This window comes from Notechis scutatus, chromosome 13 (genome assembly GCF_049901735.1).
Source record: "Notechis scutatus isolate UNSWTSFEM ecotype Mainland chromosome 13, rNotScu1.2, whole genome shotgun sequence".
Lineage (NCBI taxonomy): Eukaryota > Metazoa > Chordata > Lepidosauria > Squamata > Elapidae > Notechis > Notechis scutatus.
The window spans coordinates 7,005,353-7,032,165 of record NC_142021.1 but is presented as its reverse complement, the minus strand read 5'-3'; the positions used below and the strand labels follow the sequence as shown (position 1 = coordinate 7,032,165).

Below are 26,813 nucleotides of genomic sequence, written 5' to 3'. Positions count from 1 at the left end.
TCGCCGGGTCCTTATGACAGTGAGGACGAGGGCGAAAATGACCCAATGGTGAGTGGACCAATTCCCCCTTTCGTCTTCCCAATACGGCTTACAGCCCCAAAAACGGAAGTGAGGGGAGCTGAATGTCAACTTGTAAAATATTTCTGTGGTCTTTTATTAGTTGCCAACAGTAATAACAATATTTGATGATGGTTGTGGTGTCCCGGAATCGTGTGGACCCCTCCCCCCTTTTGCGACCTTCTGACAAGCGAAATCCATGGGGAAGCAACTGGAGTGATTCGCTTAACAACTGGAGTGATTCACTTAACAAATGTGGCAAGGAAAGTCATAACATGGGGCAAAAACTCACTTAACAGCTGTCTTGCTTAGCAAGAGGAACGTTGGGCTCAATTGTGGTCATAAATCCGAGGACCCACCTGTATTGTAGAAAATGTGTGCGTTATGAATTGGTTTTGAAAAAAGACCCAGCTTCTCCCTCATTCCAAATATCCACGACTACTGGGTTGCTTTAGTAATCCAGGATCAAATTTAATGAGTTCCTTCACGTTTGTTTTTACAGGAATCTGATGGCATGTATTAACAAGACATTTAACTGTTCCATTACTTTTTTAAAAAAAAAAGCATGTACGCTTACAACAGAAGACAAAAATATAAACTTTCTCTACTTACAATAATCCTATACAGAGCATAAGAACCAAATCATGAAGTTTGTCACACAACAGAAACGTTTTTATGTTATCAGGTAATATACGGGAAACCCTTTATAAAATTATGCTTTTGTTTCAGGTTTTAAATGAACCATTAACTAAAACTAGCTATGCAGGGGGGGCCTGGAGTACATGACTAAGGCACCAACAGTACAAAGCAATAGAAAAGCAAAACGTTATTTCCTTAAGTAGTGCGTTATACACTGACACGCCACGAGAAAAGGCAAAAAGAGTAAACGGACGTTGCAACTTTTGAGCATTTGTCCTCAGACGATATACCATTTCTTCCAGTTTTCATCCAAACTGCCATGATAGTCTTCCTCAAGGCTTCAGTAATTTAATCTCAATTTCCCTAACTTGGGTGTTCTTAAGATTCTTGGCAACAACCAAGCCTAAAACCCTAACCCAAATCCGTGCTCTAAAATCTAAACCTGAACTTACTTTGAGGCTTTCCTAGAACATGAACCTTCGACGCTGAACAAAAATAATTTACCGTTCAACTGAGAACTGCGTCAAAACATTGTTGGCTGGAACCATTATCTTAGGCCTACCTCACCTGAGCTCATCTCAAGTTAAGGTTTCATCTGCAGGAACCAATTTAGCCTCAAGAAATTGAACGTATCTCCCTGTGATTCCTTCTTGCACGGATCTGAGCATGCTATAGCCAAGGACATGATGTTGGGATGGTGCTATAGCTTGCTGGCAATATATAAGATGTGCATATCTCAAAAGTTCCTACATTTAGGCTCTAGAATCAGCAGGGGTGAAAATGATTTCTGCCCAATCGTTTGGGGGAATTCACTGCCAGTTGGGGGTTTCACTTGCCTTACATATTGCTTTCCATTACTAAAGCGCAATCCATCATAATCAGTTAAGGCAAGGGTCTCAAACTTGACAACTTTAAGACTCGTGGACTTCAACTCCCAGGATTGCTGGCTGGGTATACCCTGAATTAAGGTACACCCAGCCGTATCCCTGACACTATGGTACAACCAGAACTCCTGGAAGGGCAAACATGCTTGCAGAGAACTCTGGGAGTTGTGGTCCCGAACCTCTGGGGAGGTTAGGCAGTCATCTAATATCCACCATTTTTGGTAAATTAAGAGGTTACTTTTAAACTAGGTTGTTTGGCCTACTCATGGGGGAGTTCCATGAAGGATCTGCATCAAAGGGTCTTCCATTTTTCCCAATGGATCTGCATAGTCTCAAATGTGATATCCAAAGTATTCATTCAATTCATATTAGGTCCAATATATCCATATATTCCATATTTACATATATCAAAGCTTTTTGAATAGGCATGAATATGATTGCATATTCTTTGATAGTGTAATTTCTAGTATATATGGCATAAGAAATAATGTATTAGTACTGTACAGATAGAAGCATTTCTTTAAAAAAAGACAGAATATGATAACAGAATAGCAGAATTGGAAGAGGCCTTGGAAGTCTTCTGGTCCTTAGGCAGGAAACCCTATACCATTTCAGACAAACGGTTGCCCAATCTCTTCTTAAAAACTGCTACTCACAGCTTCTGGAGGCAAGTTGTTCCATTGATTCATTGTTCTAACTCTCAGGAAATTTCTCCTTAGTTCTGGGTTGCTTCTCTCCTTGGTTAGTTTCCACCCGTTGCTTCTTGTTGCTTCTTCAGGAGCTTTGGAGAATAGCTTGACTCCCTCTTCTTTGGGGCAGCCCCTCAGATATTGGAAGACTGCTATCATGTCACCCCTAGTCCTTTTCACTAGATTAGACATATCCAATTCCTCCAACCATTCTTCATACATTTTAGCCTCCAGTTCCCTAATCATCTTTGCTGCGTCTTCTCTGCACTTTCTAGATTTTCAACATATTTTCACATCATGGTGACCAAAACTGATCTTACCAAGGCATTATAAAGTGGTATTAACACTTCACGTGACCTTGATTCTACCCCTGTTAATGCAGCCTAGAATCGTCCTAGGGTTTTTTTGGCAGCTGCAGCACATGGGTGGCTCATATTTAAGTGACTGACCACTAGGACTCCAAGATCCCTCTCACCATTCCTACTATTGTGCCAGGCATCATCTATATACTACAGTTTTGCATTTGGTTTTTCTTGCCTAAATGTGGAGCCTTACTTTTTTCACCAAGACATTCTATTCTGTCAAAAGATGTGCCTTTAATGAACAGTTAGTGGCCAAAAGTCAATTGGCAGACAGATTGACTATCTCAAAGCAGATTTTAGTACAGGGGTCCCTAACCCCTGCTGCACTGGCCTATGGCATGCCAGAAACCGGGCTGCACAAACAAGCAAAGCCACATCCGTGGGATGCAGGCAGTGTGCAAAACCACATCCACAGAACCGATCCCTGGTGCCCAAAAAGTTTGGGGCAGCACTGTTTTAATATGTTTTGTCTGTAGCTTCCCTTGTCCAATTGTAAATTGCAGGTGAATAGGATAGTACAAAACATAATAAACAAAGGCAACAAAGCTTTCCATTCCTGTAACAAAAACTGCTGTGTTGTCTCACTTGAGAGACTCTTTAACAGTCTAAAACCACCAAATTAATGTTGCAATAATGATGCAAGCCAAGCCCCAAGAACAGCTCAACTTAACAGCAGGCATTATGGTAAACTCTGTTTTTTTAAAAATGAAAGACGGATCTAAGACAGGTCTGAACAGTCATAGGAAGTTGCAGAGAACTTGGGACCTGTCAAACCTTTTCCAACAATATTCTCAATCTATGTTTTTTGCAGTTTCCATGAGAATTAACAGAAAGTAACTTTCAAAGACACACATTTATTAAGTTTGGTTTAGCAGGCTGATTGCTTATGTATTAATGTAGAATGCTATCATCTGTAAACACCTAATATAAACTTTGATATACACCTTACGTAACTTCGGATGCACCTGAAGAGGCCAAAACTGTAATTCTAATTTCCTAACAGTCTTACTGAGCTCAATGGAATTTTGGATCAGAGAAACAAATTAACTAACTGTGGATCAAGATGAGAACCATAATGCCAGATTAGCTTCGTTAACAGGAAAATAAAACTTACTCATTTCAGCATATATGCATAGCGACTGGCCCACTAAGAATCCACTCAAAGGACTTTCTCGCCCTTGCAGGAAGAAAAATTAAACACAAGTCACCCCGAGACTAAAACAGCAAGACTCCCCATTCACAAAAAATCTTCAAAAGGCAAACAAAATTATTTGGAAAAAGTAAAAGGTAAATTTTCAAAACGAAATTTTAATGTTTGATTCGTAACAAGGGCACTGCTGCCAAAATACAACAGAGCAAAAAAGACGTTGGAACAGCTAAAAACACGCTTTATTCTCCCCGATGAAATGTTCTCTTTGCTGGGGAGAATTTCATTGAGCATAATTGGAGGTAACTTTTTTTGTTTATTTGTTTGTTTCAGCTCCAGCTATGTGGCACTTAAGACAATCATCTGTGCACAGAAAGCTTTTAACAGTCATGCGAGGAGGAGAACACCGTCATCATTTTAGAACAAGGTAAAATTTCTCACCAAGAGCAGGAGGGGGCGGGGGGAGAAAGTGTCAATGAGGCACCGCACTGGAACAGAACATCTAGTAAACTCCACACTGTACAGTTTCAAAAACAAATACTTGAAGAGCTATCATTAAAAAAAAAAAAAAGAAAGAAAGAAAGAAAAAGCAGAGTATTGATGAAACAGAACCAAGTGGCTGGTTCATTTCACGGGCCTGGGTTGGGGGGGGGTCTTGATAATGCAATTTAAATCAGCTGACTGAACAAGAGGCCCAGAGTTATCAATTCTGGAAGCATATGGGAAGAGGGGGAACGTTACAGGAAATAAATGCGAGATGCCGACATGCTACGCGAATAAGTTGTTCCCACTTTCTTATTTTAAAGATGCAGTGTTCCTTTTTTCTTTTCTTTTTTTTTCCAGAGACCACCACATACATTCAAAAGAAAGGTACCAAATGAGGATTCTTCGCATTTGGGTGGAGTTTTTTTACATTGTTCACAAAAGTTTCTCGGATAATACGTATTACCACCCCTGGATGCGTTTCCAGAAAAAAAGAAACCCATCAAATGTTAAGATTTCGTTATCAAGTCATTTTTGCTGGGTTGAAAACAGCAGGGGGGGGTGGGGGGGATTGTGTTCAAATCAACAATCCAGACTGCCTTCTGGGAAAGCAGATGCGTCTTGGAAATGTGTGGCGTTAGAAATCCCAGGTGTACCATTCAAAGTTAAAATTGCACAAGTGCCTACGACCTCATAAAGTGGTGGGAGGGGGGAAGAGAAGGGGCGGTTTTTCTGCATCGTTTGCCGAAACATCTCAGCACTGAAGTGACCTGCCTTAATTTATGCCCGGAAGGGGAGGGGGAGTAGTGAAAAGTATAAATACAGCGTAGGCCTGCATCTGTCCTCTCGTACTGCGCATGTCAGTAAACATGGCAAGCTTAAAGAAGTGCAAAAGTTGTGGCGAATGCCCTTGACTTAAAGTGCCCTCAATGTTCCTTTATTATTATTATTATTACTACTATTATTATTTCCTCTCAAATGCCGTTACAAAAATCTTAGAAAACCGAAAAATGATTTCAAGGTATAAAACAGCCTGCCCTCTCCTTAAGGTCAGAAACCAACACTGCATCTTTCAAACCAGAAAGGGACAAGGTCTAAACCAACCGGCGTCATCTAAGGGTGGTGTGTTTAAGAGAGAAAAGACAGTACCTGCAAAAGATCGGTTGGGCGGGGCGAGGGGTGGGGTTTACACGCAGGAGTATTGGTAACGTTTCTTCAGGCGTCGCAGAGAGAAATCGGTTGAAGACATAGAAAGCCAGGACAACCATAGAAATGGTCCTCCTGAATGGCTTGAAATGTTTAGTGGATAAACTGAAGGAGGCCACGTCATATAATCATAGAGAAAGAACCAGGAAGAGAACGTCTGCGAAGAGTGTGCCCAGCCCTTTAATTCCTTTATCCTACAAAATATTAAAAAAAAAAAAAAGACAAAGGGGGAACGTTTTAATGGAAAACGGAGCATACACGTCGGACAGAGAGATCACTCCGTACAGGTAGTCCTCGACTTACGATCGCAGTGGGGCCCAGAATTTCTGTTGCTAAGTGAATTTTGCTCCATTTTATGATCTTCCTTACCACCATTGTTAAGTGAATCCCTGCAGTTGTGAAGTTGGTAACACAACTGCTGAGTGAATCTGGCTTCCCCGTTAACTTTGCTTGTCAGAGGGTCACAAAAGGGGATCACGTGACTTCAGACAGTCACTAAACAAATGGTTTGAAGTCGGCAACTATCTGTACAGTGTACTTCAGATTATAAAATAACACAGGATTATCTGCGGAAGTTGACTAGCAATAGCAATAGCACTTAGACTTATATACCACTTCACAGTGCTTTACAGCCCACTCTAAGCGGTTTACAGAGACAGCATAGTTTCCCCCCCAACAATCTGGGTCCTCGTTTTACCGACCTCAGAAGGATGGAAGGCTGAGTCAACCTTGAGCTGGTGAGACTCGAACTGCCGAACTGCTGGCAGCTGGTGGTCAGCAGGAATAGCCTGCAGTACTGCACTCTACCCACTGCGGCTCCTGAACCTTATATATTTATTAAATTTGTATGCTGCCCATCTCACTGTTGAGAAACTCTGGGCCGCTTACAACTTATACATAAAAAGTGACATTCAGGGAAGTTTGCCTTTGATTTTCCTTCTGGAGGTAGACCTACAAAACATTTTTTTTTAAACTTAAAGCAAAATGTTTGACATTTCAGCTTTTGCAATACAAAGGTTAATACAGAATATTAAAAGTGCTGTTTTCTAGGTGTATGAATTGAATAGTGGATGAAATGGCAAATTATCATTGCTTTCGAAAGGAAGACTACATTCTCACTGTGTGAGTGGAGGGGGACGGGGGGGATCCATAAGCCCTTTAGGAAAACTAACTGAAGCCATTACAGGGTTTTGGGTTGTTTTTCTGAATTCTTTCAGATATTTTAGGTGAATTTTGGAATAGCCCCTTGGGGCTTCTCCCTAAGTTCCTGAGTAAATTTTTCAAAAGCTTTTTGGGAAAGGCTTAATGATTTGCAAGCCTTAACTGTGATAATGTTAAAATAATTTAAAATTTATCAAATGATTACATGAAATACAAAAGAAGTTGCCCATTTCAGGTAGTAACCTACCCTTATGCCATTTAGGATCTGTATCCTGGCTGGAATCTGGCCGTTTCCTCAAAAATTAGTTCTTTCAGTTTTTCCTTCGGCAAGTCATCCAGCTCCATATCAAATTTGAACGGTGCTTCAGCTACAGGCTTTAGAAAAATAAAGAACAGACCATCAGAAACATGAATGATATTGAGGCACAATAGGAATATGTCAATTGGAAAGTTCTCAATTTTTTAAGTGTTCTAAAGCTGCTCAGGAGACTTTGTGGTCAAAATTAGAATATGAATCACAGAAAATAATGCTTGCTAAAATTACCTGCACAAATAGTCACATCTACAGTATAAAAATGCAGTTACAGAAGTTTTACAGTTAGTCCTCGACTTACAATGTTTAGTGACCGCTCAAAGTTACAATGGCATTGAAAAGTGTGACTTATGAACATTTTTCACACAATCATTCACAGCATCCCCGTGGTCACGTGATCAAAATTTAGATGCTTGGCAACTCATACTTATGACCGTTGCTGTGTCCCAAGGTCAGGCTGATCCCCTTTTGCAACCTTCTGACAAGCAAAGTCAGTGGGAAAGCCCGGCTCACTTAACAACCAGGTGACTAACTTATCAACTGCAGAGATTCGCTGAACAACAGTGGCAAAAAAAGTCATAAAATGGGGGCAAAACTCACTTAACAACAGAAATGTTGGGGTCAATTGTGGTCATAAATCAAGGACCAACTATACTTGGTTACATTTATTAAAATATGGTTTGGGGAGCTGGCGAGATAACGATTTTTCACACGTTGATTGATATATGCTAAGGAAAATAATTGGTGGTAACTATGAATGTGGTAGAACAGCTATTTTTGGCCTTATTTTTGAAGTATGGTTCTGCTCTTACAGACATCTGTCTTGAAAGCAAGTAAATCTTACAGCTTCAGAAATTGTAACTGAGACCCTCATTAAATGGCTAAACTTGTATATGGCTAGTCCTCGACTTACCAGCACAGTTGGGACCAGAATTTCCACTGCTAAGCAAGGTGGTTGTTAAGTGAGCCACGCCTGATTTTACAGCCTTTTGTGCCACGATCTTTAAGAGAATCACTGCAGTTATTGAGTGAGTCACGAGGTCGTTGGGGAAATTTGACTTTGTTTGCTGGAAGTCACCCAGGAAGGCTGCAAATGGTGACCCCAGGACGCTGTAACCTTCATAAATGCCAAGCACATGAAATGTCATCAGGTGACTAGGGGAATTACAGTGACCGTCATAAGTTCAAGCACCAGTTGTAACTTTTTTTTAGTATGGTTGTAATTTCAACCAGTGACTGAACAAATGGGTGTAAGTTGATCCAAAGGTGCTTTTTCAAAAGGCAACTGGACTTCGTTTCTTCCTTGAAGACATTCCACTTCTCATCTGAGAAGCTTCTTCAGTTTTGACTGAATAGTGGAAGATGGAAGGATTTATATTCCTTTGCAGTCATCTGGTCGTTAGCGCTCTTTCTGACAGTCACTGAGGCCACTTGGAGATTTATCTGTGCGCCCTCAGGGTCACCCGAATAGGGCCAATGACTGCAAGGAATATAAAAAGCACCTTTGGGACAACCATGACCTGGAGAATCTCCACAGACAGTTGCAAGTTGAGGGGTATCTGTATAAATATATAAAACAAGATTTGAGCTGTAAGCACTTGTTGGCCCCTCTGGCTGCCAAACTCAAAGCGTTGAATTAAAGTGTTTCTACACTTGTCAAACAGCCAGGATACCATAGCCTCCATACCTCATCACTGGGGTCGTAATACTGTTCTAGGTAAGGGTGAGCCAAAGCTTCTTCCACTTCAATTCTCTTGTGAGGGTTGAAAGTCAACATTTTATCCAACAGATCAAGAGCTAGAGAGACAATTTTTAGAATTAGTTTGGCTTGCATTCTACTCATCCTGATGTCCACCCGATACAGAACATGCTGAATAATGTTTAAATTCCCCACCCCGGGGGTTGCAAAACAATTTCACGGAGCAACCACAAAAGGAAGGCTCTAGTCTGAGCAGGACTTCACCTACAATAAAAACACTTACTGAGAAGAAAACAGGAAATGCTTGTACATTTTTCAACGTATTCACGAGGAATATCGTAAATATGGAGGGCTAATTCTTTGGATATGAGCATTAATGAAGACAGAGAAAGAGTAGGGACTGTTACAAATCTCAGCTCTTGTAATTTTTCCTAGAACTCATCTTATGCCATGGTTTTCCAGAACGTCAGAATCTTATTCTTTTAAGTTACCTTTGGGATCAGCATTTTGAAATAATCTGTTCCAGGGAACTTTATTTTTATACGGTAGAGAAAGCAAGTAATTTCTCGCTTTTGCGTTGATTATACAGTTCAAGTCTTCTTGGGAAGGAGACCCAAGAATTCCTGCAACATGAAGGGGGGAAAAGGAAGAGAAATTATTGCAAAAATAAAGTATATCTGTCTGGTGAATATAAGTTAACTTAAATTTATTATCGTTTGCTCAAGTTCCTAGTTCCAGCAAATAAAGAAAAAGGAAGAAACACCAATTAGACATGTTAAGAGTCTCTGTATTATTTATATGTAAAAATATATTTCTTTTTTTACCAAGAATGTGGTTGAGCTGATCAAGGTAGTGTTTCCCTGGGAAGATGGGTCTGTTTGATAGCATCTCTGCCAGAATACAGCCCACAGACCAAATATCAATAGATTTGGTATATCCCTAGAGATAACAAGGGGGAAAAACATCTGCTATAATGTTGCATATTTTACAGTTCTGGAGTTCTCAAATATGACCATTTTCTAGCATGTCACTACTTCTACCATTTAACAATATTTTAGACTTTATACTTAGGATTTCTTGAAGCATTATAAAAATGCACTATAAAAAATATTTGTTTATACAACTCCATAAACCACTATACCTAAAGTTCAATTCCTTGGCATCCACAGGACATGTTTCAACACATAGATATTAAATAACAACTTTAAATGGATAGTATACATGTTATCCAGCTATGAGCCTACACATAACACACACATGCACACACAAAAAATCCCAGGACAATGCTCTAGAAAAAAAATATAAAACACCATTTTATGATCAGCAAAGTTAAACTAATATTTTACATAAACTAGGCTAACTCAGTTAAACAGGACTAATAATGGATTTCCATGAGGAAAATGATTTCCATGATTTGGATCAAAAACTCTGCTATAATATTAAATACAAAACATTTCAACTCTCACCTTAGAATTCAACATGATTTCAGGAGCTCTGTACCAACGTGTAGCTACATATTCTGTTAGGAAACCAGTGTGGTCATGATCTGGGTCTGCCACACGAGCCAAACCAAAATCACATATCTATTATGGGATAGAAGAAAAGATTGTTGCTGTTTTTAGAAAGAGTAGGGTTTCTTTTTTCTTTTGAGACAGCAAAATTCATTTTTTAAAAAGGGGGGATATATTCCACAAGGGGAAAAGCCTGCAGAGATGGCAGTGTTCCAATACTTGAGAGGCTGCCACAAAGAAAAGGGGGTCAACCTATTTTCCAAAACACCAGAAGTCAAGACAAGAAACAATGGATGGAAATTAACCAAGGGAGGAAGCAACCTAGAACTAAGAAGTAGTTTACTAACAGTGAGAGCAATCAACCAATTGAATGGCTTGCCTTCAGAAGTTGTGGGTGCCCCATCACTGGAGGCTTTCAAGAGACTCGACAACCATTTGTCTGAAATGGTATAGTTTAGTTTACTTTGTCACTGCACCTCGTACAACGAAATCAAACACAGTCTTCAGTGCACATCATGACCATGACCATGAAAATGAACACAAACACACATCCTTCACCCTCCACACATTGAACCAAGACCCCCGACACCGCACCAACACTGCACTATACAGCAGAATTCAAAAGAGCTACTGCCCTGGGATAGAAGCTGTCTTTCAGCCTATTTGTCCTTGTTTTTATTATTCTGTACCATCTGCCAGATGGTAATAGTTCAAAAAAAGGATTCCCAGGATGAGATGGAATTTTGAGGATGTTTTGAACTTTCTTAAGGCAGCGGGAGCTATAAAGCTCTTCCAAAGAGGGGAGAGGGCAACCCATGATCCTCTGGGCAATGATGTTAACCCTCTAAGGTGCTTTCCTATCTGCCCCTGTGCAATTGGCAAACCATACAGAGGTGCAGTATGTTAAAATGCTCTCTTATGGTGCAGCAGTAGAAGGTCACCAGCAGTTTTTCATTCTGTTGTTGTTTTCTGAGAAGTCTCAGGTAGCCTAATCTCTGCTGGGCCCTTTTGACCAGAGTATAGGGTCTCCTGCTTGAGCAGGGGGCTGGACTAGAAGGCCTCCAAGGTCCCCCTTCCAACTCTGTTATTTGGTATTCTGTAATCCCTTGAGCTGTTCCTAAAAAGCTAAATACAGACCTTGAGATCACAAGTAGTGTTTAGCAGCAAGTTGGACGGTTTGAGATCCCTGTGCAATACGTTGGCTGAATGGATGTATTTCAATCCTCTCAGAATTTGGTAAAGGAAGTAACAAATGTGATCGTTGCTGAGATGTTGAGTCTTCAAGAGTTTGTAAAGATCTGTCTCCATGAGATCTTGCACAATGTAGCTGAAAAGTGAATTAAGGCAACAAAACCAACACATGTGTTATATCAGATAATGTACTTTGGCTGAGCTTCTGAGATGTTTAAAGTCGTACTTCTGTATTACAGAATAAACAACTACAAAACGGAAACAATGACAAAATTTCTGCGTGGTTCATGCATAGAAGTATATAGGTAGTCCTCCACTTATGACCACCACTGAGCCCAAAATTTATGTTGCTAAGTGAGAAATTGGTTAAAGTGAGTTGTATGAGTTTTCTTGCCATGTTTGTTAAGTGAATCACTGCAGTTGTTAAGTTAGTAACACGGCTGTTAAGTGAATCTGGCTTCCCCACTGACTTTGCTTGTCAGAAGGTCGAAAAGGGGGCCACATGACCCCGGGACACTGCAACCGTCATAAATGTGAGTGAATACATCATCATGTAAATTACATCCAAATGGGGATGCTGCAAGGGTCATCAGTGTGGAAAATGGTCGTAAGTCACTTTTTTCAGTGCCATTGAAACTTCAAACGGTCAGTAAGTGAACTGTTGAAAGTCGAGCACAACCTATGCATATAATAATAACCAGAATAGATAATTTTACTTTAACTCAAAGAAGAAAAGACGACAATGAGAATAGAAGGATGTAGGGTTTTTAAAGGATACACGTCTTTCATTTGATCAATAGTTGGAGCTCTAATGATGTCATTGATCCCAATAATATTTTCATGCTTGAAACGCAACAGGATTTTGATCTCTCTCAGGGTTCTTTGACAGTAAGTCTGGTGTTCGAAAGGACTGATTTTCTTTATCGCCACCCGAACTCTGTTCAAATTATCATAGGCTGAACTGGAAAAAAAAAAGGTGATAAAATAAACTCAACGATCGGCAAAACAAGAGACCTTCTTAAATAATTTAGCAGCATCTCCACCTTGTCTCCCAACCAATGTTTGATTAAGTTTCAACTATATCTTCCTTTGGTGCCAACAACCACAAAAATTGCAGAGCACACATTTTTCTTCTAAATCTTTGCCCATATTGTGTTTCTTCTCTACATGTTCATATTGTTTCCTTCTCAGCAATATAGTAGATAGAAATTGTTGGTCCCAAAAGAAATGTTGCTTAAAACAAAGAGTAGGCTCCAGCATTATAGACACTGAGGTTGATCCACCCATTTCTTTTCATGACGACCTTGCCTAATTTCAGAGACAGTGAGGATTGTAGGGTTGTGTTGAAGGGGTAGGTTGTAATCTAGGGAACAAGAGAGGACTTGGGGTCCTCCAAATTAGGACACCCTGATACCCATTCACCATTTTTAAGGCAGGAGGGGCTGTTAGGAGGAAGAAGAGCAAACTAATTTGGACAACCTCATAATGTCCAGCACATGTAAACTGAATCAAACACACAGAAATATTCACTTTAACTCCTATTTCAAAACATAGATAATTTAGACAACGTTGCCCATCTCTGTAAACATACTATTATATGGTAAAAAGGTTTTTTTTTTAAAGTGCTACAATTTAGCAAAGGATAATAATAAACAAGTGGGACTTTTCCTGTGGATTTGGATACATTAATCCAGCCACCCATTTGCCTTCCTTGTCCTTTGACAACGCTCATTTTCTGCTCTGGTGGATTTTCAACACTGAGGAGCACTAATATATAAGCTTATCTGAATCTTGAAAAGTTTAAGGAATGTGTTCTTTGAAAAGTAGCAAGATTATTGCTTTGTCGACCCAGTTCTTGCTGTTGCTTGGCGACCACACTTAATTTAGCTTAAATTTCACTCTAGATTTCAAGCCTAATAATAGATTACCAATTCAGTTTTCAACCGAAGGATGACTTCTATAGTCTAACTATATAACCGAAGGATGACTCCTATAGTCCGTTCCAATAAAGCAGAAGACAAAAAGGAATTGAAGCAAAATTTGGCTGAGATTCTCGCTCTCTGTTCTTCCCACCAGGGTCATTCAGCAGGAGCTTTTCAAACAGGCTAAATGAGCTATTTCTAGATAACCATTATACCAACTGTAAATCAGATTGCCTTTTCCTCCTGTGTCATGTATTACAGATATAAGTCTGGAGCCAGGCACTCTCTTTGCAAGGATTTTTGTGAGTTTTCAGGCAACTTTTCTAATTAAAGAGGTTAAAAATGCTTTAAGTAAACAAAACTTCTGCAAAAAAAAACAACACCCCAACTTGCAGCCAATTTAACCCTGAAGGAATTCAGGAAGGATTAAATCCAGCCTGCTTTTATCCTCCATTTTTACTCTTTAAGAGAGAAAGAATATTTCCCCATGAAGTTAACCCAATTAAAAGGAAGATTTTCAGAGAACTGTGTAGTAACAGATTTATAAGTGATACAATAATTTGGAAGAGAAAACTAATAGAGTAAGAAACCAACTATCAAAAGCTAACGAAAGTTATTAGGAAACAAGAGCTTTAGATATCGATGTGTGTGCAAATCAGGTGAATCACACACTGAAGTGAAATAAAAGGCTGACACCTAAGAATAATTAATTTTTATATTCCTGACGAAGGGGAAGAGGATTAGAATAATTAAACTTGCATGCTGCCCAACTCTTGTTGACTCTGGGTGGGTCATAACAACTGAGCAAAGAAATGTTTCATAACCTTCCTCAATCAGATGCTCTTTCCAAACCACTGTACAGGGACCTGATTCCCAGAATTCTTTGGGAAGGCGGCCAAAGCTATTACCTAGATCAAAGATCAGGGTACAATCTGTTTGACGGGTTAGGAAATAAGTCCCTTCTCTTTGTCGCTGAGCAACGCATCACTGGTTTGCCAGTGCACCTTTGTCAAGCCCAGGAGTGATCCTGCTTTGAAAGGTTCAGGATCACAACCGTCTCAGGATCCCAGGTAAATGGCCATTCTTGCTTCACAATTTATGAGTTGCCTATTTAACCTGAAAGTGTAAAGGTCTATATAGCATATTCCAAAGATTATTTCAATAGCCCTGCATGAGAGTTGGTCAATGCACCTGTGGAGTGCCCAATTTCAGGAAGACCACACTAGGCATGGGAAGAATTCTGCTGGAATGTTTTAATTCTTTGTCACAGTAAGAATGGATCCCTTATGGCAAATCAGAGTTTTAAGACTATGACGGCTATCTGAGAGAGATGGGGTTTTGCTGTCATCCAGGCTACTAAAAAGTGAAAAAGGAGGTGTTTATATCCTTTTACCGAACTAGGAAATAGAGTAGCCTGTGAGAAGTGCTTGTCATCGACTTTATTCTTAGAGAGAAGAACAAAACAAAAACAAACTTGGAACATAAACTGAGAGCAAAGGTGGAACAAGTATAGGCTTTGGCAGAAAAAAAACAAAGAAACAACTATTATTAGAGCCAAACTGAGACCAGACGATGTCTGGAATGTAACAGAGGAAAAAAGGACACGAATCTACAACTGGCAGCTTTAATCACATTTCTTTCAAAGAAATTCAGAAGCTCGGGAAACTCAGCTTTTGCAACTAGAAGGGGTGAGCAGTATAGTCCTCAACATACGACCGCAATTGAGCCCGTTTCTGTTAAGAGAGATGTTTGTTAAGGGAGTTTTGCCCCATTTTATGACCTTTCTTGCCACAGTTGTTAAGTGAATCACTGTAGTTATCAACCCTGTTGTTAAGTGAATCTGACTTCCTCCTTGACTTTGCTTGTAGAAGGATCACGTGACCTTGGGACACAGCAATGGTCATAAGTATGAACCAGTCGCCAAGCACCTGAACTTTGATCACATGATCGTGGGGGATTCTACAAAGGTTGCAACTGTGAAAAATAGTCATGTCACTTTCTTCAACGCTGTTGTGACTTTGAACAGTCACTAAATGAACTGCTGTAATTCAAGGACTACCTGTAATTGTGATCTCCTGAATCCAGAGCCAAAGAAAGGGATGAGTTAAAGACAGAAGTCTTGATACTACTGTATTATTTCAGTGGCCACACTCAAAAGCATTAATGTTTCAAGACTTGACTGATTATTCTCAAGACTGCAGGCTTTCTCTTCACTCTTCCTGCAGGTAGGAACCCGTACAAGCACTCGTCATTATAAAAAAAAGCCACCTGCCACTTCCTTCTTTAAATGAAACAGGTAGCAGCCAACTTCAAATTCTAGCTTCGCATTATATCTTGTGGGTCGAGGAATAAGGTGAGAGTTGTGTTCCGATGCAACATTAAAAGCTTTTTCAATCCTAAAAGATTCAGCATTACCCACTGGGAAAAAAATAAAATAAAATCCCAAGATGTGCTTGAAGAAATCAGATAGAGAACGCTGGCACGCTCGTCGGTGAATGTTAGGCCAGGATTCTGAAGAATTATGCAAGACAACCCAGAGAAGGCAGTTTCCAATGTTCCTAAGTTACAAGCCCCGAAGCGTAGGCAGAAGTGACAGGAGAAATAACGTATTAAAGATGACTGCAGAATCAGTACACTGCACGTCGAAAAAGAGACATCGAAGGAAGAAAATTGTGATCAGGCTACAAAAAAAAGGACAAGAAGAAGCCAGAATTTTGCAGAAGGGATTCAAGGAAAGCCATTAGGGTTCAATATGAGAATATGGTTCACCAAAATATATTTTTAAAAAATCTGTCCCAGAGAAAACTGGAAGCATAGGGTTCAAAAAGGTGAACATGAATGCGGAATCACCAAGGCACAGAATGGAAAGTAAGTCAGGGAGAGAAAGGGAGAAAGCCACAAGAGGTCTAGAATGAAAGTTGAACAGAAGAGAGAACAGGTATATGGCAATGTGCAAATGACTACGCAGAAGAAAAAAATACAGATTAAAGTTTCATCAGTGGGAAAAGACAACCACCCAAGGCCGAGCCTGGCAGACTTTGCCAGGGAACTCTGTTCAGTCAGGTAAGGTTATAAAGACTGCCCAAAGTGAAAGGAAAAAATCATCAAAGGCTGTATTTCTTCCTATTAAGACACGATTCACTTAACCGTGACTTATTAAACCACAAGTGATTAGGTTTGCCCAACATGCTAAGAAAAGAAAAAAAACCATTTTGGTTTTGCAATGTTAGATGAATCCAGCCACGGTAACAGAATGAAACTGTATGTTGAAGAAAGAAATTAGAGAAAAACAGAGGATAAATTTCGTATCCAAACAAGCAATGTTTTCCAGCTTTAGTGAAATCTTTTTGGTCTGCCTAACTAGCATGTTCATTTGACACTGAAACAGACATACAAACCTGGATAGGGATCTGGGTAAGAAAAACCTTTGGTCACTGTTTTTAGCATACCCCGGGAACCTCACTAGTGAAAGGCCTCAGATGTGAGTCTAGCAAAGATACTGAACATGTTCAACATTCTGAAGTTTTTCATGGAATGGAAGCATTAATAACTTGACCCCGAATCAGGATGTTCACATGCTTATAATCTGCTGAAAAGTATATAAACCACAGCTGTCTTAAATTCTCACTAATCTACATACACAGAATTTAAATTCCTGTCTTAGAGGATGCTAACAGTTGCAGCTGACTGCCACATACCTATAACGAAATCTCAGAAACAGTTTTCACAGAAATAAAGTACAATATGAAGTATTAGTATCACATCTATAATGCAGAGGTTTGTATAATAGAATCACAATTCTTTCAATTAACTTATTAATACTGTATTTTCTTCAAAATTTAAATTACCTGATTGAAATTTTAGTAAGACAAACCTATCCATGGATTAGTCAAGTAGTGAAGCAGCTGTTAAGTATAAAGATGTTAGAATTTTAAAAATGAATTACCATCTAGCTCATTATGCTGAATCGGAAAAAGGCAATTCCCCAGTGGAAGATCTGAGCACTTATGCCAGCTTGCATTGATTAAAAAAAAAAGCTAAGAGCTGAGCAGTCTTTTTTTAAAGAGGAAAACAATTAACTAAAAAGACCTTAATGTAAAGTAGACTCTGCATACGCTATGAACCAAACACTTTCCTGCCTATCCTTCTGAACTGATATTGGTGTGATAGATCCTGCACACTGTGACAGCAGGCACTTGATTGGCGGGCATTAAATTCTGACTTCAGACTGGCTAGTCCACACAACACAGGAGACCCCAACAGAGGAACAGAGCCTTGCTGAATGTCAGTTGAAAAAGAGCACCACCAGCTGTGTTAAGCACAAAGCCTTCACAACTGTAAACCTGTAATATATCACTTCCCCCCTTGCTGGCTCTGGTAACTAGAAAAGGCTCTGTTCCTTGCTCTCACAGCTTCCTGTACCCAAATTTTTAAAATTATATAAGACCCAACACGCTAGCCATCAAAACCCCTACAAAAATAAATTGCCATTTTTTTGTATTTGGCCTAGTCTCCTGCTGTAATTCAAACAATATACAATACGTTTTCATCCAAACCCAACTGAAAATCTTATCTGATTTCAGCAAGCGCAGCCATGCCAAACAGGGATTAAGGAAATACAGCAAGAGGGAGTACCAACAGAGATTAAAAAACGACACCCCATGAGCAACAAACAGTAAAATAGACTTAAGAATAGTTGAGCTCTGGGTCTTTGCTCCCCCACCCCCTTAGCTTAGTATACAGTAAAGGATCAGATGTTCTTCTGGTATTTTTCTGGACACCCAGAAAACTCACATATGACATGTATTAAATAATACCTGGCATACACTCACTCGACATATGTAACACAGGCACCCTTATACAAACACATAATGTACTCAGTTTCACACTTGCAAAGAACAGTATAGTTAATAATTAATATCTGGCATTAAATGTCATATTTACATTGTATAGACAGCAACAGCATAAAGTGATTTGCTGAAACTATAGCAGGCAAAGAAATTTGGGCATGAGAGTGTTTTATTAAGTAATCTGGGAAAGGAGATAGTAGCTTAGATCTTTATAGCTGTTATACCAATAATACTCATTATATTTTATTTGTGGCAGCAAAGTCTAATTACATTTTGGGGAAATGTGCGTAGGAACAAAATGAAAATTTGAAATATATGCTTCTTGAGGCAAGATTCATTATTTTAGGTTACAATTGCCTAAAAACAATGCTTCCCCATGGAATTTGGCCCAATTAAAATATAAGGCATAAAATGTTTTCCGGGTACATAAACAGCATAATGAAATTTAGATATAGATTCCTTTGGAAAATAATGGGAATTCAGATAGAGAAAACAGAAGTGACTGCTTTAAATAAATAGATCACTGATATACATCAATACGTACCTATTTTGACTGCTTTACATTATGAGGCGCCCTGAATGCCTCATTGAGGAAGAATAGGCAAAACAAATGTGTGTGGTTTTTTTAAACAGACAAGGCTGCAATCTTAAGGATATTTTAACTAGGAGTTAATAAGTTTGAACCTGGTTGGTTTCATTCCCAAATAAAAATGCCCAAGATTGCTCTGCAGTCTCCAAGCTCTTGACTTCATCCTTTATAGATGTTAAATGCAATCTAGGCACCCAACTGCATTAATTGTAATATATGTAGATCATCTTGGCTAGTTAAGAACAGAATATTAGCATGGTGCGGCAGTGAAGGTGGTGATTTTTGAATAGGGGGACCCTGTTGCACACTCAGCCATGAAAAATGTTGGGGTGATTCAGGGCCAGATGTTCTTTCTTTCTTGGCCCAGCCCTTCACTGAGTGATTGCAAATGGGGGGGGGGGAGCTGTGTCTAGGCTGCCTTTTGCTCCTGTATGAGATGCAGAACAAAACAGAAATCAACGAACAGGCGACAGGTTTGCAATTAAAAAGGATGCGGCAACCACAACTCAAGTTTGTGCTGATGGGTCAGAGCCCAAAGAAGCTCAGATCCTTTGAAGATGGTGTGGGCTGCTATGGCTCTTGTCACTTAAAATGTGACAGGAAGGTGGAGCAACACATCTAGAAGATGCTGGTGGCTTTCAGACTCCATATCATCATCTATCACCAACATGGGAAGGCCCTTCTCCGATTCCGTGGGCAGCGATGGGAGTTGTGGTCCAACCTGGCTAGAAGGCAAGCAGTCAAGCCCTGGTCCTCTCTCCAGGATGGACCACCATCCCACTGCCGGAACTGGAAGGTCCCCTGCTCCCTGGGGCAGTAGATGGGAGTCGTGGTCCAATCCATCTAGAAGGCAGCACTCATGGCCTCCAACCTCTCCTCAGTCCGGATCCCCATCATCCACTGGAAGCCTAGGATGGACCTCCGAACCCTGGGGTAGTGATGGTTCTTGTGGTCCGACTTGTCTGCAAAGCAGCATGTACAGCCCTCAATCTAGATTGCCATCATCCATCCCCAACGAGGCTGGGTCAGCAATGGGAATTGTGATCCAATCTGTCTGAAAGGTGGAACACAGGGCTCTCCATCCTTCCCCTGCCTGGACCCCACTCACCATCATCCATCACTAGGTCAGAAAGGTTCTGGGGGGGGGAAGAGCGGGGGGGGGGCTATGCTCCCACCTGTCTGGAAGGCAATGCACTGCCCAGCCTCAACCTACAACCCCATCGCCCGCTATTAGCATGAGAAGGCTGGGAAAGCAATGGGACTTGTGGTCCAATCTGCCTGGAAAGTGGAGCGCTTTCCACTCCCTGTCTGGCAAGCAATGCACCCAGCCCCCACCAAGATTCCCATCATCCACTACCAGCTTGAGAAGGCTGGGAGTTGTGATCCAACGTGGCTGGAACCTTCTTCTGCTGTACCTCCCCGCCCATCATCCACAACCAACACAGAAAGGTCTGGAAAGCAACGCACCCAGTCTCTTCCTAGATACCCATCATCCACTACCAAATGGGACAAGGCTGGGACAATGACGGGAGTCATGGTCCAACCTCTCTTGGACGGCTCCCCATCTCCCCCCGTCTGGATCATCATCCCCATCATCCCCCACTAAGACAGAAAGGTCTGGAAAGCAACACACCCAGCCTCCACCTAGATTCCCATCATCCCCTACCAGATGAGAGAAGGCTGGGACAACGATGGGTGTTGTGCTCCAACCTGTCCAGACGTCTCCCCATCTCCCCCTCCGCCGCCGCCGCCTGGACCACCCTCTCCATCATCCACCCCCGTTGAAAAAGGCAGCGATGGGAGCAGCGGTCCCACCTATTTGCAGAGCGGCCGCGCCCCCTCCCCCGCGCGCAGCCGGATTCCCATCCCCATCCTTACCAGACCATCCCGTAAGCCCCTTCCCCGATATAGGAGAGGTTGGTGTAGCGAGGCCCCACGTCGAAGACTTGCCCGCGCACCATCTCCGGGACCCCGGCAGGGCTGCCCACGGCGGCCCCCGACACCGCCGCCATGTTGGTATCCGTGAGGGGAGAGGCGAGGCTGAGGGGGAAAAAGGGGCGCCGACCGGCCGGCGGGCGGGAGGAAAAGAGGCGGGAGGCCGCCCGTTCGCCTTCCGCGGCTCGCTCCGGCTAGACGAAGCGAAAGAGGGGAGGCGACACAGAGAACCCCAAAAATAGCGGCCGCCGCTCCAACCCGCCAGCTCTGAAAGAACCGTCTGAGGGAAGCGGGCGGGGCTTAACCCTGACGAACCACGCACGCGCGCTCGACGGGGTGGGGTGGGAGAGTGGGCCGGCTTCGCGTCTTGCGATTGGTTCGGTTGAGGGGGGAGAACAGGCGTGGCGCGAGCGCGCGGGAGGCAGAGGGAGGGGCTTACGCATTGGCTGAAGAAGAGATGGGGGAGCCTACCTCACCCGACAGGGCGGAGAGGGTGCCGCAGCCCGAGGGGCGTGGCCTGGGAAAAGCAGCGGAGGACGTGAACGGAGGGGGCGTGGCCACAGGGGCGGGGTTTTGCAGAAGGAAAAGATGGGGGGGAAAATCTGTAAATCACGTGGTTTCTCTTTGATTTTTTATTTTTTTTATTTTTTTACACTCCGTCCTTTGCAATTTTTATTTATTTCCTACCTCCGAAATTGCATTGGCCTCCCTTGAATGATTTTGCTTTTCTGGAAATGTAGTCCTGCGCTGGAGCTGCTCGGAAGAACAGGGAGTCCCAGAAGTGAATTTTTGAAGCATCTTAGAATTACCCCAAGAGGGTGAGATTTCTGCAGAATTGATGAAGACTAATTTTTCGGCTTAACATTTTTTTTTAATAAAAGCAGGCTGATCTCCAGGAAGCCCCTGCTCCGAGCAATGCATTAATCAATCAATATTTTTAAATATTGAACATTAGTTAAATGTTTATGCTGCCTCTCCTAGTTTTCTTGCAGACGTTTCATTATCCAAACTAAGTAACATCATCAGTGATAGAAAAGAGTGAAATTTGGGGGGGGGGGGGTGAGAAGGACAGATAGACAGACCAACAGAGTTGGAAGGGATCTTGTAGGTCATCTAATCCAACCCACTGCCCAAGCGGTCTCAGAGAAAGGAGGAGGAAGAGGAAGGAGGAGGAGGAAGAAGAGGGGAGGAAGAAGAGGGAGGAGGAGAAGGAGGAGGAAAAGAAGAAGAAGAAGAAGAAGAAGAAGAAGAAGAAGAAGAAGAAGAAGAAGAAGAAGAAGAAGAAGAAGAAGAAGAAGAAGAAGAAGAAGAAGAAGAAGAAGAAGAAGAAGAAGAGGAGGAGGAGGAGGAGGAGGAGGAGGAGGAGGAGGAGGAGGAGGAGGAGAGGAGAAGGAGAAGGAGAAGGAGAAGGAGAAGGAGAAGAAGAAAAGAGGAGGAGGAGGAGGAGGGAGGGGGAGGAGGAGGGGGAGAGGGAAGAAGAAGAAGAAGAAGAAGAAGAAGAAGAAGAAGAAGAAGAAGAAGAAGAAGAAGAAGAAGAAGAAGAAGAAGAAGAAGAAGAAGAAGAAGAAGAAGAAGAAGAAGAAGAAGAAGAAGAAGAAGAAGAAGAAGGTCATCCTTGGTGCTTTCTGGGCTTGTTTTCTTGCAGACATTTCATTAACCAAGCTAGGTTATCAATGCTAGTTCAAGACATATATGAACCTTTTCCAAATCTTATACAGGTATCACTATTTTACAGGTTTGTTTTTAAAGTCTCCTTCTATAAAATCTATAGTAGGGCAGTTTCGGGTTAAAAAAAACCCACATTTAGGGTTTTGGTTTTTTTAATTGCTAATTTTGGGTAGCTCAGTGTGTCATTTCCAACTCCTTTTGCTTCTTCCAGATTCCCTAAAGAAGAGACCCCACCACTGCCATTCAACGTGAGCTAGGCAGATTTAAAATCGAGATGGATTTAAACATCCTCAACGTGCCAAGCACCTGCTTCTTTCTGACAGCTTCCTGCGCCACATGGAAGAACATGGTGAAACCATTTTCTTCTCCATGTTCCCCCCCATTAAAAAAAAAATTGCTCAGGAACATTAGAGAAATCACAGATGACAATGCTGCTTGCAACAAAAATATTTTTCATTTCCTCCTTTACATAATTGTTTTTTCACAAGGAGGGGGAAGAACAGATGGCAAATGACTTTGTGTGTTATTAAAGCACGTGTAAGCCCCCGTTGGGTGTGAATGGGCTTCGATGCATGGGCCATAATTAATGTGGGATGAGGTTTAAAGGTTTCCATCCTTCTGACCGCATGGCAAGTTAAAATTTCTGGTGGTGGTTGTTGTTTTTTAAAGGAAAAAAAAAAAGCAAGCACGAGATTTTTGCATCTTGGCTTGGCTGAAACCTGAATCCTAAAAAACTAGCCCGTTCTAAAGGATGCTCAGGTTAGGAATCAATTAGCAGACAGCAAACCCCTTTCTCTGTCAGCACTGATGATGTTACCTACTTGGGTGGTGAAATGTCTGCAAGAAAACAACCAAGGTCTTTTACAAAACCCACCGTCAACGTTTCGTAACAGGCTTTCAATGCCTCATTGTTTTTGATATTTTACAGCTTGTGGACAAGTCGGGGAGAAACTTCAAAGCAGCAACTTTTCCACTTAATTGAAAAACGTCCATCTTTCTGGGAGCTAGCTGTTGTTAAAAATGGTGGTCCCAGTAGTTCTGTACAGTGAACCCTGTAGCAAATAAATCTGATTAAATACAGGTAATCCTTGGCTTACAACAGTTTATTTTGTGACCATTCCAAGTTATAAAAGGGACTTACGGCCCCTTTTTTCATATTTAACTACCATTGCAGCATCCCCGTGGTCGTGTGATCAAAATTCATGGGAAATAAAAAGTTACCCATTCATTTCTATCCATTTTATGTTGTAAGCCGCCCAGAGATGTTGGATGGGTGGCAAATTTCATAATAAACAAACTTAATAGTGTTGGGTGAGGGGGAAGTTGACGTCTTCTCTTTTCCCCTTTTGAGATGCCAGGAAGAATGGCTGCAGGAAGGGATAGAAGCAAAATAGGAAGATAATCTTGTTTTTAGTTGCTGTTTCTCTCTCTCCTCTCTGCCTGATTTTTCCTTTCTTCTTTCTCTTTTCTCTTCCTGCCTCTTCTCCTTTCCTTCCATCTCTCCTTTCCTTTCTTCCTTCTGTCTCTTCATCTCTCTCTCTCTCTCTCTCTCTCTCACACACACACACACACACACACACACACAGAGTTTCAATATGAGCTATTTGCAACACAGCAGCATCAGTAATAGAAGAATAAATTACCACTTGTCCTTCCGATCCAAGAACACAGTTACTCACACATAAATTGTGTTGCAAACAGCCACAGGACCGCCCTTCTAGAATTCTCCTCAGACTTAAGTGCAAAGATTTTATGCCTTCTCATATGCTTTTACTGGAAAAGGGCTGTGTGTTTGTGTGTGTGATTGTGGCACTGGAAGGCAATGGAACTGAATCTAACTGCCCAAGGAATCCAGCTGCATGCAAACAAACCTAGAGTATTAAACCCGTTATCTTTCTCCTGTTGTTGTTTCTTTTGTCAGCGTGAAGTGTTTTGACAATTTGTCGAGAAGGCAGGCTTGTTGAAGTGACAACTGGAGGAGAGGGAATCTCAACACACACAAAAACACACACAAGCATGCAGGGGCTAGCCAGGAGCTTTAAACCTTTAAACGGGCTTCAAATTTTGCAGCCTCTCGAAACAACAAAGCGAAGAAAGCTTCAAACGAAATTTGTGGTTGTTTATTAACACTTAGGAACAAGTTGGGGTCTCACTCACCCCCACACTTACACAAAAAGGGATGTGAGGCTCTTTGCAAATACTGAAAAGAAAATATGAACTGACACCTTTGCAAGTAACTTTACTCAATTTCAGCATAAATATTGCAGGATGTATATGAAAGAAAGAAAGAGACAGAGAGGGAGGGAGGGAGAGAGAGGAGGGGAGGGGAGAGGAGGAGAGAAGAAAGGAAAGAGGGAGGGAAGGGAGAGGGAGGTAAGGGAGGAGGAGGAGAGGAGAGGAAAGAGGGAGGGAAGGGAAGAAAACGGGAGGAAAGGGAAGGGAAGAGAAGAGGGAGGAAAGGGGAGGGAAGGAAGGAAAGAGGGAGGGAGGGGAGGGAGGAGAGGAAAGGAAAGAAAGAGGAAAGGGAAGAGGGAAGGAAGGGAAGGGAGAGGAGAGGGTAAGGGAGGAGAGGAAAGATAATAAAGGAAAGGAAAGGAAGGGGAGGGAAGAGGGAGGAAAGAAAAGCTTTACACATATACAGTATAATAGCTGTATAAAGCATATGATTCAAAACCAAGCTACAGTTCAATGCACACATCCGATCTCCTGCAGAAGAGAAAACTTGGTTCAAATTAGCTGGCCCAAATTCCAGACCTCACCCTCTCTAAAACCCCACTCTTATTCCAGACTGTTGATACCAAGACCAGTCTCTACAATAAATAAAGACAACACGAAAGCGTGCCTCGCTTGTGGGATTTCGTTCAAGGTCAACAGAACGGAGAGAAGAGTTAGAAGGCTTTCATATTCACAGCCCCGATAAAGCTATATAGTTTTTCGTTTTTCAATCCTTAAAAGGGGTTAATACTGACAAGCGTTTTTTTAAAAAAAAGAAAAAGAAAAATCAGTAGACGTGGATCCAGATATAGAACATGACTGCCTGTACTTCTGGAGTTATATAATATATGCCAAAAGCTGAATATAAATGGCTTGATGCAAATATATGATTAATCACAGCTACTTGGATGGCCTCTGGTTTGACTCCCAGGCACAAAACATATTGATGATCCTCAGCAAGTCTCTACCTTTTTTCCAGGTAGTCTTCCACTTACGACAATTTAGTGACCGTTCAAAGTTACATCGGCAGTGTGGAAAAGGCAGTTTATGACCCATTTTTCGCACTTACGACCGTTGCAGCATCGCCTGATCAAAATTCAGCCGCTTGGCAAACTGGTTCATATTTATGGCGGTCGTAATCCCCGGGGGTCCCTTTTGCAACCTTCTGGCAAGCGAAGTCAATGGGGGAAGCCAGATTTCACTCAACAACCGTGTGGCAAACTTATCCACAGCGAGGGATTCACTTCACGGCGGTGGTCCAGAAAGGCGGTAAAATGGGAACAAAGCTTACTTGACAAATGTCTCACTTAACAACGGAATATTTGGGGGCTCCCAATTTTGTAAGCCGAGAACCACCTGTATCTGAAGTCCCAAGTCTCCTCCAGGTTGAGGCTTGGTTGACTTCAGAAGACGGATCTGTGTCGTTTTTCTTGGCAGCCATAAACATGGAGCTTGCCTTCGTCCTCCTGCAGTTATGGAAACGTGCTGTGAAATGAACAATTTATGTATCTCCTGAGAATCTGGTCTGTTATTCTTTGTAAAAAAACAACCACCAAGTTTCTAGTCCTTGGCGTTGAAAAGACACGCGTTTGAAAAAGGCATATGGTGACACAGCCCTTGTTTAATGTGTTAAGCCATATTTGCTTCCTTTCAATGCCCAGTTCATCATTAATAGAATAACGGAATTGCTATTGGAGTTGGAAGGGACCCTTGGAGGTCTTCTAGTCCAACCCCTGCTCAAGCAGGAAAGCTATACCAATGTTTATCCAATCTTTTCTTTAAAACCTTGGGGCATCCACGACTTCAGGAGGCAACTTGTTCTAACTGTCAGGAAATTTCTCTTTGGTTTTAGGTGGCTTCTCTCCTTGATTAGTTTTCATCCATTGCTTCAATTACTAAAATCCAGGGTTATCCACCATTCAGGGCACAGAATTCTGGGTTTTGTGGCACAGAAGGTGGATGCTGAGCCCTCCCAGGCTAGCTTATATACATCTGTCTTTCCAAAGCAGGAAGACGAATATACATTTCCTAAACATTATAATTATGTAACATATATCGATGGGTGCAATAAGATGAGATGAGTATTTCTAAGGAATAATCAGAAATTTATCGCAGGACCTGTTCAGGGAAGGCACGAGGGAAGGAGGTGAAGAAGAGATTCTCACCGATGCTACAACAGGACTGAAAAAGAGTGGCTTAAAACCAGTCCTCACATTTATGACCATTGCAGCATCCCTGTCACATGATCAAAATTCAGGTGCTTGGCAACCAGCATGTAGCATCTTGTCATCTT

The 26,813-nt window shown here is 41.7% G+C and overlaps 1 protein-coding gene and 1 long non-coding RNA gene across 2 annotated transcripts; one reads left to right on the top strand and one right to left on the bottom strand.

Moving 5' to 3' along the window:
• Positions 1 to 503: 503 nt before the first annotated feature.
• On the bottom strand, positions 504 to 20,912 carry MAPK1 (mitogen-activated protein kinase 1). The gene is made up of 9 exons (XM_026686378.2): positions 20,582 to 20,912; positions 12,121 to 12,303; positions 11,289 to 11,478; positions 10,107 to 10,223; positions 9,465 to 9,579; positions 9,132 to 9,263; positions 8,629 to 8,738; positions 6,876 to 7,003; positions 504 to 5,661 (listed from the first exon to the last, which is right to left on the bottom strand). Exons 1-8 carry the CDS (start codon positions 20,713 to 20,715, stop codon positions 6,887 to 6,889), a joined length of 1,098 nt encoding a protein of 365 aa, XP_026542163.1. The 5' UTR covers positions 20,716 to 20,912; the 3' UTR covers positions 504 to 5,661; positions 6,876 to 6,886.
• LOC148129613 (uncharacterized) lies at positions 12,969 to 17,761 on the top strand. The gene is made up of 2 exons (XR_015745219.1): positions 12,969 to 14,334; positions 15,133 to 17,761. It is a non-coding gene; the product is annotated as an uncharacterized LOC148129613 (long non-coding RNA).
• Positions 20,913 to 26,813: the final 5,901 nt, after the last annotated feature.